Source organism: Canis lupus, chromosome 3 (assembly GCF_048164855.1).
Source record: "Canis lupus baileyi chromosome 3, mCanLup2.hap1, whole genome shotgun sequence".
In the NCBI taxonomy this organism is placed as follows: Eukaryota; Metazoa; Chordata; class Mammalia; order Carnivora; family Canidae; genus Canis; species Canis lupus.
This window is the reverse complement of record NC_132840.1, coordinates 31,557,026-31,570,887: the sequence shown is the minus strand read 5'-3', so window position 1 is coordinate 31,570,887 and position 13,862 is coordinate 31,557,026. Positions and strand designations below refer to the sequence as shown.

The 13,862-nt window shown below is 62.3% G+C and overlaps 2 protein-coding genes across 2 annotated transcripts in view; one reads left to right on the top strand and one right to left on the bottom strand.

The window, feature by feature from the left end:
- The window catches only part of TNFRSF14 (TNF receptor superfamily member 14), a 30,632-nt gene that overhangs the window by 1,743 nt on the left and 15,027 nt on the right, over window positions 1-13,862 (top strand). The gene's annotated exons all lie outside the window — the stretch shown is intronic.
- Window positions 27-1,500, bottom strand: HES5 (hes family bHLH transcription factor 5). Its single transcript, XM_072820005.1, has 3 exons — window positions 1,376-1,500; window positions 1,131-1,296; window positions 27-1,017 (listed from the first exon to the last, which is right to left on the bottom strand). The coding sequence occupies exons 1-3, from the start codon at window positions 1,427-1,429 to the stop codon at window positions 740-742; spliced, it is 498 nt and encodes a 165-aa protein (XP_072676106.1). The 5' UTR covers window positions 1,430-1,500; the 3' UTR covers window positions 27-739.

Genomic DNA, 13,862 nt, shown 5'->3' with positions numbered 1-13,862 from the left:
GTGAAGCACAAGAGACGGACCCCAGATGGCTGCTTAGTCAGATTTTATTGGAAGTCGGCAGAGCAATCCCATGGGCTCCCATGTGACTAAAAGTTCAAATTCTGAGTACACAGTCATGCCCACATGCAGCCACCCACACAGAGGGATCCTTTGAGGATCATGGTGGAGACCCCCACCCTCCCCACAAAGCCCACTATGAGCCCCAGCTAGACAACCAAGGGCACGAAGGGCCTTTTGGCCACGGCTCTGCATGGTCTTTCTGTGCCCATCCAGGCTGACACTCTTTCCTATGAGGATACACCTTGAGTTCCGCCTTCACAAAAGGCAAATGTGCCCACGGCACGGCCCACCCGCCAGGCCCCCTGGCCCAGCAGCAGCAGGCCCTGAAGAAAGTCCTCTACACGTGGAGGCACCGGCGGACCGAGCCCCTGATGCCTACAAATATCATAGAACCCCGGGCGGCGGGGACTTCCCAGAAGTCACTTGCTGAAATGCAAACACAGAACAACCCCGTGGAGTCAGACACTTGGCAGAAGGTGGGCCCTGATTGTCCTATGTGACAAGGACTCTGTAAGCGCATTCTCTTGAGAATGACCCTCCTGCTGGCCCGCCAGCCTGGAGAGAGAGCCTTCCGGAGAAGGGGGCCTGTCCAAGCCCGAGAAGGGACAGACACATGGCCAGAGAAACAGGCTGGCTGGCCCTCCAGTCCTTGGGGTGGCCACCCACAAGTCCTGCCGGGTCACCAGGGCCGCCAGAGGCCGCAGGTGGGCTGGCGCGCTGCAACTGCGGTGGCCTTGGCGGGGGTGAGCACGGGCGGGGGCACCGTGCCCGTGGCCTTGGGTTCCTTGGTGGGCACAGTGGGTGCAGCGGGCGGCCGCTGGAAATGGTAGAGCAGCTTCATCTGCGTGTCGCTGGCTGAGTGCAGCGTCAGGAACTGCACGGCTTCCTGCAGGCACCAGGAGTAGCCCTCGCTGTAGTCCTGGTGCAGGCTTTTGGGGCCGGCTGCAGCGGCGAAAGCTGCAGGGGGAGGGCAGTGGTGATTGGTACCCGCAGGCGGGGGCGGGCGCAGGGGACCGGGGCTGCGAGGGGCGGGACCCGGGGAGTGCGGGGCAAGGGGACGGCGGGCTCACCTTTGCTGTGCTTCAGGTAGCTGACGGCCATCTCCAGGATGTCGGCCTTCTCCAGCTTGGAGTTGGGCTGGTGGCGCGCGAACTCCTGCTCCAGCAGCAGCTTCAGCTGCTCGATGCTGCTGTTGATGCGGTCGCGGCGCATCTTCTCCACCACTGGCTTGCGGAGCTGCGGGGGGACACGGGCGTCAGGCGGCAGCCGGGGCGCGGGGGCGCGGGGGCGCGGGGCGGGCGGGTGGCGCACTTACTCGGTTCTTCTCTTTGGGGCTGAGCAGCTCCACGGCCACGGTGCTGGGGGCCATGCCTGGCGCAGAGAGGCGGCTGGCGGGCGGGGAGTGGCGGGCGGCGGGCCGGCGGGCCCTATATAGGCGCGGCGGCGGGCAGGCGCCTGGGGCCCGGGCGCCGCGGCCGTTCCCACACTCGGCGGCCAATGGCCTGGCGGGCCGCACAAAGGCGCCGGCCCATTAGCGCACGCTAAATTGCCTGTGAATTGGCGCGGGCACAATGGGTGCTCCCTGGGAGCAGGTGGGCCGCTCTGCACAATGTCCGGGCTGTGGGAACGCGCTCGCCCTCATTAGCATCCCGGGGCCTGATGCTGGGAGCCCTGCGCCTCAATATGCTGCCTTTTCCCAGGCCTCGGGGATGGGGGGTGGGCAGGAAAGAGTGGTGCCCCCTCCCTCTCCCGGTGACTCCCGCTGGTGGCTGGCAGAGGCTAGGTGGGGGAGGGTTTTGGAGTGAATCAGCGCATCGGCTTCCAGTGGTTTGGGCACCCTCCCTGACGGGGACCTGCTGGCCCCCAGGGCAGGTGGAACAGAAGAGAGAGGCTCTCCCTGGACAGGCACCTCCATCATCCTGTGTGCAAGTGGAGCAGAGATCCAAGCTCCTAGGATCAGACCGACTGGCCTAGGTGATCAGCCCGGTCTGTCACCTAGGGCAGTGACTTCTCCAGAGGTAGAGCTAGGAAAGGGGCTGCCATGCTTCCCTGGCTCGGCTTTGAGTAGCTCCAGGGAAGCAGAGCACGTGAAATGCCCAGCAGGGAGCCTGGCACCTAGGTACTATCACTGGATCTGCCTCACCCCATCCTCTGGGGAGTACCTTAGCAGGTGGTAGCACCTGGGATGCTCTGCCAGCAGGCGCTCCTCAGGACTGCACCCTACCTCATCTGGCAGGAAGTATGGCCATGGCTGTCTGCAGAGTAGCCATGGACGGAGAGTGAATGGCTTCAGGTGTATGTTTGACACACACACGTGGTCACTACACATGCAAGACTTGGGGGGAAGCCTCTGTTGCATGCTGCCCTCTGCCCAGTCTAGTGGGCACTTACAGGGTTTGCTTTCTTTGAAGGGCATTTTGCCAGTGGGTGGGGAGGAAGGGTGCCAGGTGGTAGACATGAGGGTCAGAGCAGGACAGGCCTGGAGCCCACTCGGATGCTGTACAATCTCAGACAGCCCCCTAGGGCCTCACCGGGAGAACTGATAATCCTGGTGTCTGGCCAGCCAAGCTGAGGTCCAGCAGCTGCGTTGGGGCCACCCTTCTGCCCAGAGCAGTCATCTTCTTCTGATTCTCTGGAGTCAGGAATCCAGTTTCCTGCAGGGACTGAGGGAAGGAGAGGGGCTGGGGCTTCTTCTCGGGACAGGGCAGGACCAGCTGGGTGAAAGGGGCAGGCAGGGCATCTGTCCCAAGAGCTAGCAGGTGGCATCAGGGCACATTAGCCACAGTGAGAATTCAGGAGCATGTCCAGGTGTGGCTGGAAACTATGGGGTTTTACCAAGGGTCCAGTCAGACCTTTCCCCCTCCTGGGGTCTTGGCAGTGACCCACAGCTATGACTGGCTTGTTTGGTGGACCTGCTCCAGAAATTATCCCCCCCCCCCACCCACCGTATACAAGGGGTCTTTGGTTTCCCAGCAATGGGCCCTGCCGGGAAGCATGCAGGATGGTGTCACGACAGCCAGGCAGGCGTGGCTTGGAGCCAGCTCAGAACTGCCCCATGGGCCAGCTGGTCACCTGCTAGGGTGGGTTAGGCTCGGGGAGCTCCCAGAGTGGAACCTTAAGGTGCTTCTGGAGAAGGAGGGCAGGGAGCTCCTGTTCACCCCTCTGGTGGCTTCTCCCCCTCCTCCCTCCTAACAGCACTTCTCTTCCCTGGGCTGGCTGTGGGAGATGGGTGACCCTGAGGGCTGGGGCAGCCTCACCCTGAGCTGCAGCTCATCTCTGAGCAGATGGGACCCTACTATAGATATTTGGCTCTAGTTTGATGTAAAAGGGCAGGGGACATCCGAGCAAGCTGGGGATGAGCGTGCTGAGGCCATGTGCTTCCCCCTCTGCTCCCCGGCCCCTGGAGACTGACTGTAACTTACAACTTTGATGTGAGCTGGCTGGTCCTGCAGGCTTCGAGGGGGACCCAGTGATGCTCAGTGGGACCATTTTTGCAGCCAAAACGGGGCTCATGCTGGGCAGTCAGAATGTTTTGGTGTGTTCCTTGTCTACTTGTGGGCTTCTTGGGGGTGGGCTGAGGTGGAGAGGGTCAGGGTCAGGATGACAGCCAGGGACTCAGCACCAAGGAAGTGCTTAGCTGAGGGTGGAGGGAATGCAGGCAGGCACCAGGAGCAAGCCCCACGCTCACCCTGGCCCTGGCCACAGCCTCCACTGGCTAGAAATAGGCCCAAACCCACATGTGCCCTGACCTCCTGTCTGCTAGCAGTGGGGGTCCCAGGGCTCTGACCACAAATGAGGGCAGTGCTCAGGCCAGGCCCTCCTGCTCATGGCCTCACCCCCCTCCCCTCCTCAGAGGGGGCAGTTGGTTAGGGCTTGTGTCCTGCCCTCCCCCCTTCTCCCAGGCTGGCTCTTGGTCCCAATGAGACACGTGCAGGAGACACGGTCCAGCTGCCCACCCACCCGCCGTGGGCCAGGGTGGCCTGCCCAAGGTGAGGGTGGTGGGTGGGCTATGGCGGAGAGGGGAGGCTACCTTCCTCTTCCCTCCTCCCCCTGCGCTGGAGCAGCTTTGGTCCATTTTTCAGTTGTGGGAAATATGAAATGAGCGGTGTTAAATCCCAGTGAGGCCGGATGAGAGGCCTGCTCCCTCCCTGCGTGCGGGCCAGATGGCAGCTCCGTGCGGCCTCCAAGGCACACGCCTGGCCTTTGTGGGCCGTTTAACACTATGAATGGGGCCAAAGTGTGGGAAACTCCTCGGGCTCCTGGCTCACACCACCCGAGGGGGCTGGCCCACCAGGCCTGGGGGAGGGGGCCGCCGATGGGCGGGTTGGGGAGGGCTGAGGCCACTCCAGGCTGGTGGGCTTTGCGCAGAAGCATCCGGAATCCAGGGGATGGTTAGCAGCTGAGGAGGGGATCCCCTCTCCAGCTGGGGCATTGAGGGGGAGGGAGAGTTTGTCCTGTCCCCCACCCTGGGGAACTCCGTGAGTCTGGAGTGAGGTGCTGTGGATGTGGACAGCTTCCCTAGTTGGGCATGATTTTGCAAAAATTCGGGAACCTGGGACTGAAACCCCTTTCTGAATGACCGCCACCCCCATCCTCTCCCAGGCTGACCAAAAGCAGGTGGCACCATGTGTGGGGGGTCTTGGGGGTGGGTAGGGTTCCAGGGGCATTTGCTCCTTCTTGCTGGGAAAGTGAAAGGGTGCAGCTGCCAGGGCGGGCGGTGTGGGGCTCTCCAGAAATCAAGCAGGGCGCTGCCGTGTGGTCCAGAAGGTCCTTTCCTGGGTCAACACCCTGAAGACCGGGATGCAGGGCTGAGAGCTGTGTGCTTACCCACGGTCACGGCAGCGTTGCTCACAGGAGCCAAGTGGGGGAGGCAACCCAGGTGTCCATCCCTGGATGGATGGGTGTGCAGAACAGGGTCCCTCCCGACGACGGAACGTAGTCCAGCCTTCAGGGATTTCGTGCTCCTGAAATAAGCCTGTCCCCAAGGATGGGTCCCGAAGGGCTCCCCGCACATGCAGTTCCCAGGGGGTCAGATCCCTCGAGACAGGAAGTGGCAGGGTGGGTGCCAGGGGCCGGGGGGCTCCCAGAGAGACCCTCTGGGAGGATGGAAAGTTCTGGAGATGGTGGTGATGGGCACACGACAGTGTCCATGTGTTTCATGCCCCTGAACCGTATGCTTGGCAGTTACAGCCATAAATTTTATGTTAGGTGTATTTTACGATGCAGGTGTTTTCCAAAGGCCGACTGTTTGCCTAGTGAGAGCGCGTGGAACGGCTGTACCCTCCCGGGAGATGCGCCTGGGGGTTGTGCCCCGCTCCCTCCAGCGGTGCCCCGTCTATGGGTGACTCTTGATGACCAGAGGTTGGAGGTCAGACGAGAGGTGTCCCCACAGCATGGAGAGGCCTGCACCTTCCCCATGGGCCAGGCCTGGCAACAGACTGTGTGCCAAGTGTCCCTGGCGACCCTGGACCGCGCGCTGGCAGCGGCGAGCGCATGTGTCTGAGGTCACCATGTGGCTGCAGCCTGACCCCACTGCTCTCCTGGGCGTGGCCCTTCTCCCCGCCCCATCTGCACAGGCCTCTGGAAGCCGGTTTCAACAGCGGCTGGAGGGCAGAGGAATGCCGCGAGGGACCCAGCACGTCCGGGACCCGGGCAGAGTCTCCCGTCTGCCTGAATTGCAGTGAGGTACATGCACTGCCTTTGCCGCTGCTCAGTGTGGGAGCTGTTGGCTTTGTGGCCCCACTGTAGTCAGGGTTGCCCCAGGGACTGTGGCCACCACCAGGCCAGGACGAACCCCAGCCCCCCCTTGGCCTTAGCTCCCTGTACCCCTTCCCATACCAAAGAATTAGGTTCAGAGATGAGAGCTCTTGCTCCTCCCTCCCTGCCCTTGCAGGAGCAGTAGACACTCAGGGCTTGGGGCTTGGAGGGCACTGAGTCCTGGCCCCTATTCCGGGGAGAAGGACTGGAATGGGGGCTGGGGAAACCTTCACAGGTAGGGGGTAACTTTGAGGGGTGTATATCCAAGACAGGCCAACATTTTGGCCAGGACACCGTTTGATGTTGGCAGAGAAGTGGAGGGAATCCCCGCCCCCCCCCCCCCCCCCCCCGCAAAATGCCAACAGTTTGGGGGCATAAATTTTGTTACTTTTCATTGTGTGTGTATTTTCCAGATTCTCTAGAGTGAGCATCTATTACTCCTGTAATTTCTAAAAGGGAGTGTGCGCACTAGGGCTGGGTGTCTTGCGGAGGGCTGGTGCACTGATGTTTTTGAGAAGAGCAGTGATTTGGCAAATGGATGTAAGACAGGGATGTCAAGGGAGGGCTTTCTGCAGGAGGAGCCTCCTGAGGCGTCCTTGGAAGGAGGGTGGGTGTGTTCCAGGTGAGGAATCCCAGACACTGTGCCAGGCAAAGAGAATAGGGGCATCTGGGCTTGGGGGGGGACCAGAGTCTCCAAGTCTGGCTAGAAGGGGTTCCCCTGCACGCATACCTGTACCTGCGACCTGGCACAGCCCACTCCCCTTGGTAGGTCGGGGTGTGGACACAGCTCAGTGTGCTTCCCAGCCCTGTCCTGCTGCCTAGCTGGTAGAAGCCCCCCCCCCCCCCCCCCCGTGGAAGAACGTTCAAGTTGGGTTGAGCACTGATGTACCACCGTGTCGGGAGCAGGTGGGTCCTGGGGGGAGCATGAGGGAAGGACTTGTCAGCAGCTTGTCTTTTGCACTGTCTGGTGGGGGGGGGGTGGTCAGTGCCCTGCCCTTTGTGATGCTCCCGAGGCCAGTCCAATTCTGCACCCAGCTCCCACAGGGCCTGGGGCCTTTACTGTCCCACCCACAGAGAACTCCTCGCAGATGGTGTCTGTGCATTTCAGGGAGTGCCCTGGGGGGTGTAGGACTGGGGTGCAGCTTGAGCCCGGAGGGTTGCTATCTGAGCATATTCACCATTGGCGTCAGGGGCTGGGTGCAGGGGGCACGTCCAGGCTGAGGCTCGGCTCTCCCCTTGGCTTTCTGTTGAACACATGCCAGTCCTTTCTGTGCCTCAGTTTACCTGTGTACAGTGGGGTTTCCCTGCCAAGACCATCTGATGGAGGCACTGGTTCTAGGTTTCCAGGGATGACCAAGGGTGGACAAAGACGAGCAGGGCATTGCTGGGAGGAGAGTAGTGCCCACCCCAGCTGCCCCCTTGGCCCCAGGCCTAGAAGGAGACGCCATTGCTGGGGCTGACTGCTTGGGGTTGCCTGTTATCCTCACCCATAAAAGGCCAGTGCCCTGGAGCAGGGTCACCAAGTCAGGGGTTCAGGGCTCTCCATATACCCCTTGTCCATGCACCAACCTCTCTTTCCATGATGGGGAGCTCTGGGGGGCAGAGGGCTCTGAGCAGGGATGGAAGGACAGTGTGTGAGCACCCACGGGTGGGCTGGACTGGGAGTCAGGTCACAAACCCATAGCCTCCTCCTATTCCATGATTCGGGAGGCTGGGACCCTTCCCCAGAAGCTACCCCTGGACAGCTATCCAGCTGTGAATTCTGGGCTCACCTCTTAACTCGTGGGGGCCTGGAGCAAGCTGGTTCCTCACCCAGATGGTGAGGTGCTGATTCCGGCTTCTGCACCCACCCCTTCTCTCTGCTGTTCATGACCAGGCTCTACCCTGCAACCTGACTGTGGGGAGGGGCAGGGGGTCCACTCATCTTCAGGGCTCCTGCCCATTATGAGGGGGTCACACATAGGCTGCAGCCCCATCAGGTTCCCAGGCTGGGCTTGGGGAGCCCTGCTTTTGCGGGCCAAAGCAACCCCCCCCCTTTCCCAAATGGAGTGTGCCCTAGTCCGTGAGCAGGGGGGTGGGGGCGGGGGGCAGAGTCCTCAGGCTTGACCAGCCCCAGCCTCTGTGGACTCAGTTTCTCCAGTGCAGAGAGGGGCTGGGGCGGACACGCAGAGGCGGGTGGTGTGGGAAAGCTTGGAGCCCTTGAGTCTCATGGGCCCCCTCCGGATTAGGGGCTTCTCTGGCCCACGTGGCCCCCCGCCCTCCCAGCGGCCGGGGGCAGGCCCAGGTCGCAGTCCCAAGCTGGTTAAAACCCTGTGGTGTCAGAGAGCAGCTCGCTCCCAACCTCTGAAAGGCAGACAAGCCCTTTATTGCTCTATTATAACGCGGAGCCAGATGGTCTTTTGGGAGTTCCCCCCCTTCGCCCCCCGTGGCCGCCCCCATTCATTCAGAGGCAGAGCCCGGCACTAATGCCGCGGGGGGCCCAGGCACGCTTCCATGGCCTGGCGCAGTGTGGGAACCGCAGGCCAGCGTAAACCCACCGCGCAGCCAGGAGGAGCGCGCGGGGACCTGGCGGGGAGGCTGGCCACGGCGCCCCCCCCCAGGCCAGACTCCCAGCAGACCCTCCCAGGGCATCTCCCCGCCCAATGACGCCAGTGCTGCCACCTGAGCTTTGGGGGATCCAGCTGTGCCCGGGGGCGAGCACCAGGCCTCCATGGTGTCTGTGTCTTCCCAGGAACACTTTCACACGTAAACCACTGAGAAGACATCCAAAGAAGAAAAATATTTTGCGACATGTGAAAATAAGATGAGACTCAAATGGAACGTTCATGAATAAAATGTCATGGGAGCAGGCCAGGCACACCCCTTCGCTGTTGAGGGGGCTACTTTCCTGGTACGAGGCAGAGGTGAGCAGGTGGGGCAGACACAGCCTGAGACCCCGAAATCCTTGCTGCATGTGTGGAGCGGCACCGGGTAGGTGCTTGCATTCTTAGCTGTGCTAACTTCTGTTCTGACTCCCACCCCAGGGCTCACCCCACCCGCCCTTCTCATCTGGGTGCTGGCAGAGGGGTGGGGGGGGCCCACTGAGGAACAGCCTCTTTGCCAAGGCTGAATGTCATCACACCCATTTCACAGGCAAGTGAACTGAGGACCAGTTTGTCCTCGAGGCCAAGCTGCCAGTGGGTGGCGGAGGCCAGACTGGACCCTGGGTGAGGGCAGGTGGGGCAGCTCCTTCTCCCCACGCAGACGACCAGAGTGGGTTCCTGGATCTGTTCCTACTTCGGTCACTTGGCCACTTGATATCAACTATTTGTGCTTCTTCCAGGGTCTGGGGGGACCTCCCCTCATACCCACTGGATGGGTCCAGGCCTTCAGAGCATTCTGCACCTGAGGAAGACCTATTTTGTTCTAAAAGCACCACAGCTCCCTCTCCCTAGCTGAGCTCCTGTCCTGCAGTCTGACCCCCTTGGCTCACTGGGGTCCTTGCCCTGCTGGTCCACCTCCTCGCTCCCCCTGCCCACTTTGTGGGCCTGCTGGAAACTGGGCTCGCCTTCCCTGGGCCTTGTGTTCCCCATCTTATTGTCCAAGGGTTGGCCTGGCTGATCCCTAAAGAGCCCCCCCTGCCTCCTGGACACTGCCCAAACAAGCACAGGGTGGGACCTACAGGACCTTGAGCCTGTGGCAGAGGACTTGCAGGGCTTGCAAGGATGGCAACAAATTTGCACACAATGTTTGAGCAAGAGAGGACAAATGTAACCCCTGGGGTGGGGGCCACCTACTGCTGGCTTAGTTACCTGGGAAGCGAATGTTGAGGCAGGGGCCCCTGGACAGCTCTGGGTGGCCGATTTGGGAGTCCTTTCTCTTTGCCCCACAGAGTGACAAACTGACACAGGGGCCCTGTCCCATGATGGCGGAAAGAGGCAAGAACCACAGTTTGGCCAAGCACCATCCCAGCTGGGTTCCTCTTCTTCCCAGGCATTGTGGTGACCTGATCGGTCACAAATCAGGGTTCAGGCTGCATGCCCTCGGTGGTCACTCCTTGCTCACCCTGGAACCCCCCCCCATAGGACCCCCATCCTGACTCCAGACAACTTCATCAGCATCCCTTTTGGGTACGTGCTGGGGCTCCCCCATACCACAGACCCCCCATTATATCAGGTAATCTGGGCCAGCTGTCAGGGGTACAGGGTTCCAGGCTGGTGTGGGGACCCATCAGTGAGGCTCAGCACTGGCAAGCAGGGCACACTTGATGCTCTCGGCACTACTGGGTGGGGGGCTCCTCAGACCCCCCAGGACACAACACCCCTGTTCACAGATGAAGGCTAGAGAGGACAAGGATCCTGGCTGAATACGCAAGCTGAGGGGAGGAAGCAAGGCAGAGGTTGCCCGGTGCCAGGCAGAGTGCCCAGAGCCTGGCTGGGGGGCAGGATGTGGGGGAGGCTGGCGAGGCTTCAGGATCTGGCCCTTCCTAGCCTGGTTGCCCCCAGTCTGGCAGTGGCCTCGTGTTCAGCATCCTGTGCCGGACTGAGATGGACTGAGATGGCCGCCTGTCTCCGGGCTCTGGGCCCCATGGATCAGAGCCCATCCACCCTGGAGCTCACTTGTGGGAGAGAGGGCAGCCCCATCAGCCCCCCTCAGGCCTGTTTCTCCGTGCGTGAAATGGGGTGCGAGGGGGTCTTGGTGGTCTCACTGGCCCAGGGCCCCCTGCTGGTCTGCTGCCACGCAGGGAGGCCCTGGGGCAGGGAACACACTGGCCCTGATTGCAGGCAGCAGTCCTGCAGCCCTGTCATCCCCAACCCGGAGGGGAATTTGGGCGGGAGGGCCGCTCCGGGTGGCTTCCCATACTCCGCCCCTGCTGTGGACATTCATCCTGCACAAAAGGCGCGTGCTGGCTTTGTGTTTGGAGCTGTGGGCCTAGAGGCCATCTGGGGAGCACTCTGAGCAAGGCGGGGCTCCCCCAGGCGGCCTTTGAAGGTCGAGAAAGCAGCAGCAGCTCCAACAAGATGCCAGAGGGTTGCACATCTGGCCAGTGCTGGTGCCTTCCCAGTTCCCTAGCCCTCACTGGCCCTGGCCTGGGGCCACTAGGGATGAGAAAGGGACCCCCACCCCTACCCCTTCTGATTGCTGCCCCCTGGGTGCTCCTGCCAGAGGACCTCTGGCTGTGGGGGTGTGGAATCAGGGTTCGAAGCCAGATGCCACCACTTAGTGGCTGGGCTCTCTAGACTTCAGTTTCTTCATCTGTAAAATGGGGCTACTGACAGTCCACCTGCAGCAGGCGCTGAGGAGGAAGGGAGCACTCAGGTGGCCTCAGTGCACTGCTGCTGGTATTAACATCACCATTGTCTGGGGTCCCCCCTGCGCTCTGCTAGGCCTTTGCCTTGGCCCACCCCACTTCGTTTGGAGCACAGTCCCTGCCCAAGTTCTGTGCTGCCTGGGAGCTGGTCTTTGGAGCAGGGACAGGCTGGGGTTCAGGGGCCAAGCCTGGGTGAGTTCAGGCAGGGAGCCAGGCTGAGGCCTGTCTCCTGCTCATAGTCTTGCCTCCTCTGCTTGGGATTCTGAGCAGGTCCAGGAAGATGGGTGTCCTGCTCAGTTTGTATGCAGTAGGTGCTAAATAAGTGTGCAGTTCCTTGCCACACCCTCCTTGTCCAGGCCCCACAGCACCCCCAAGTCTGACTCAGCCCTGGGCCTGCCATAAGTTTGCTCAGCTGAGGTGGGGTAGGGACTGTCAGCCCCAAGCAAACCCTCCTGCTGACCTTCCCCTCTAGAAGGCCAGTGGCCTGTGCAATCAGGAGGGGGACCCAGAGGGACGAGGTGGGTGGGGAAGGAGCAGGGCGTCCAAGGGGCTCTCCACGCAGGGGCCTGTCCTTGCTAGGAGACTTCTGGGGCCAGTGCTTGGCAGACAGGACCTCTCTGGGGGCCCCTACCCCCACCCCTGCTGGGGGGGACATCCTTGAGAGGGTGTCCTGCTGGCCCCGAGATAATCCGGGCTTTGGAGAGGGTGTGAGAGGCTGCCCGCCGACTTTCCCACAGCCCCACATAAAGGGCCAGCCGCCAGCTGCTCTCCCACAAAAGGCTCCCAGCCATTCAGGGCCTGGAGGCAGGCGGGGCAAGCAGAGGAGCAGCCACGGCCTACCTGGCCACCCCCAAGCTGAGCTGGCATCATGGGGACAGCGCCTGCCTGCTGACCATCCAGGGGCCTGGGAGGTCCCTGGTGGGGGGGGGGCTAGGGAGCAGCCTCATGCAGCCACCCCGGCAGCCACGCGCCTGCTCCTCCCCCGCCCCATCTCGCCCCAGGCTGGCATGGTTCCTGAGCCTGTCACTCACCCTGGACACCTGGGGCAGAGGGCCCATCAGGGGACCCTTCATACTCCTTCTGTGGGGCCGGCATGGCCACCGCCACCCCTGGGCAGCCAGCCCTACCGCCCCTCCTCCCCATCACACTCCCTGGCCTGGCCTCATCCCTGCTGGCGCCCACCACCCCAACCCTGGCCTGCACTGCATCCCCACCCGCACTGCATCCTGCCACCCATGCAGTGCAGGTGACAGGGCACTGAGCCGGTAGGGGCAGGGGCAGGTGAGGCTTCCCCTGTCCCCACCGGACCTCAGCTTTCTCAACGAGATGGAGGATGGTATTGCCTCCTCCCTGGGCTAGTGGAACAGCCTCTGAAGACCTGCTGTTTAAATACCAGGTGCTGGGGACACCAGGTTAGGGGAGCTGTGCATTTCTTGCCCCAGAGCACTCTGACCATAACCTTGTACTAAGAGGACCCACCTAGGGGGCGGAGGAGGTGGCAGCTGGAGCCTGACCTTTCAGAAAGCAAGATGAGGGTGGGGTTCGCCAGGGGCAGCACCCCTGGTCCACTACGGGGCCCCGCCTCCCTCTACACCTCTGCTGGTAAGCACTCTGTCTCTCGTGCTGTATCTCCTGCTGCCCCTGCCACCACTTTCATCCCCCAGTGAGTATGGCCAGGGTCAGCAGGTACCTGGGCCAGCAGGTGGAAGACCAGTCAGATGTGAGGGGTTGGAGAGCCCCAGGGTAGAGACTGAACTTGGCTCCTGAGAGCAGGCAGTGATCGGAGGGTGACCTTGGACCTGAGCCTGGAGGGCGGGCAGGTGGGGTCCACAGAGGGCACTGAGCCCCCAGGGGCAGCTGTTTCCCCCGGCCTCTGCACCCTGGGCAGGCAGCTGGACTGCTGGGGGCCACTCCGTGAGGGTCTGACGTTAGGACTCAGTGGTGGGGCACCTCCCGCCAGTGCTCCACGTGTCTCCCGCTGCAGTCCACACCCCCACCTGCTGGGGGGCGGGGCAGGGACACCATTATCCCAGCCTGGCAGCCCCGGGGGGCCTGTGCTTTGTCCAGCCTTGGCCACTGATTGGCGGCCCAGCGTGGGAAGGCCCGGGCGCCCCAGACTCCATCACCCTGCTCAGCATAAAGGCTCTGCCCGCACCCAGCCACATCCACTGCCTTCCTCCACCCTCCTGCCCTGCACACCCCCCGAAGTGAAGATTGGCTGGGGTCTGGGGGCACCGGTGGGCGGGGTGGGTGTGGGGTCGGAGCAGGGCTGGCAGTCATCCTCACCACCTCTCTGGTGTCCCTTTTGTTTGAGAAGTTTGTGGGCCGCAGCCCAGCCCTGAGCTGGAGGAGGGACAGGATGGGGGCGGGGGCGACATCACGGGGGGAGCACCGTCCTGGCCTAGTGAGAGGTGTGGGGCTGGGGCAGCGGCTAGGAAGGATGCCCCCTAGGGCAGTGCCCTCCCCTCCACCCTGGGCTCCCTCTCCACAGCCCCTGAGCCTGGCAGCTCCGCCAGGGCCTTGGGTGGACTTGAGGGAAGGTGATCCTCTCCGCGCACAGGTGCAGATGGACACACGGCTAAAATGAGGAGCACTTGCCAGAGTCCTGCCGCCCTGCAGGAGCCGCGAGCCTGTGCAGTCCCCACTCACAGGGAGGTGCGGTGGTGACTTTGCCAGGCCCCTGGGACCCGGAGGGGAGGGCCCGGCTGGCGGCTGGCGAGCACAACACTGCTCACAGGAGGGCACTTTGTTTCCT

Bases quoted from the DNA above. Each gene is read 5' to 3' on its own strand.
- HES5 (XM_072820005.1), bottom strand. From the start codon at position 1,429: ATGGCCCCCAGCACCGTGGCCGTGGAGCTGCTCAGCCCCAAAGAGAAG. The intron at 1,297-1,375 runs GTAAGTGCGCCA...GTCCCCCCGCAG, and splicing joins GCCCCAAAGAGAAGAACCGA to CTCCGCAAGCCAGTGGTGGA. The intron at 1,018-1,130 runs GTGAGCCCGCCG...CTCCCCCTGCAG, and splicing joins CTACCTGAAGCACAGCAAAG to CTTTCGCCGCTGCAGCCGGC.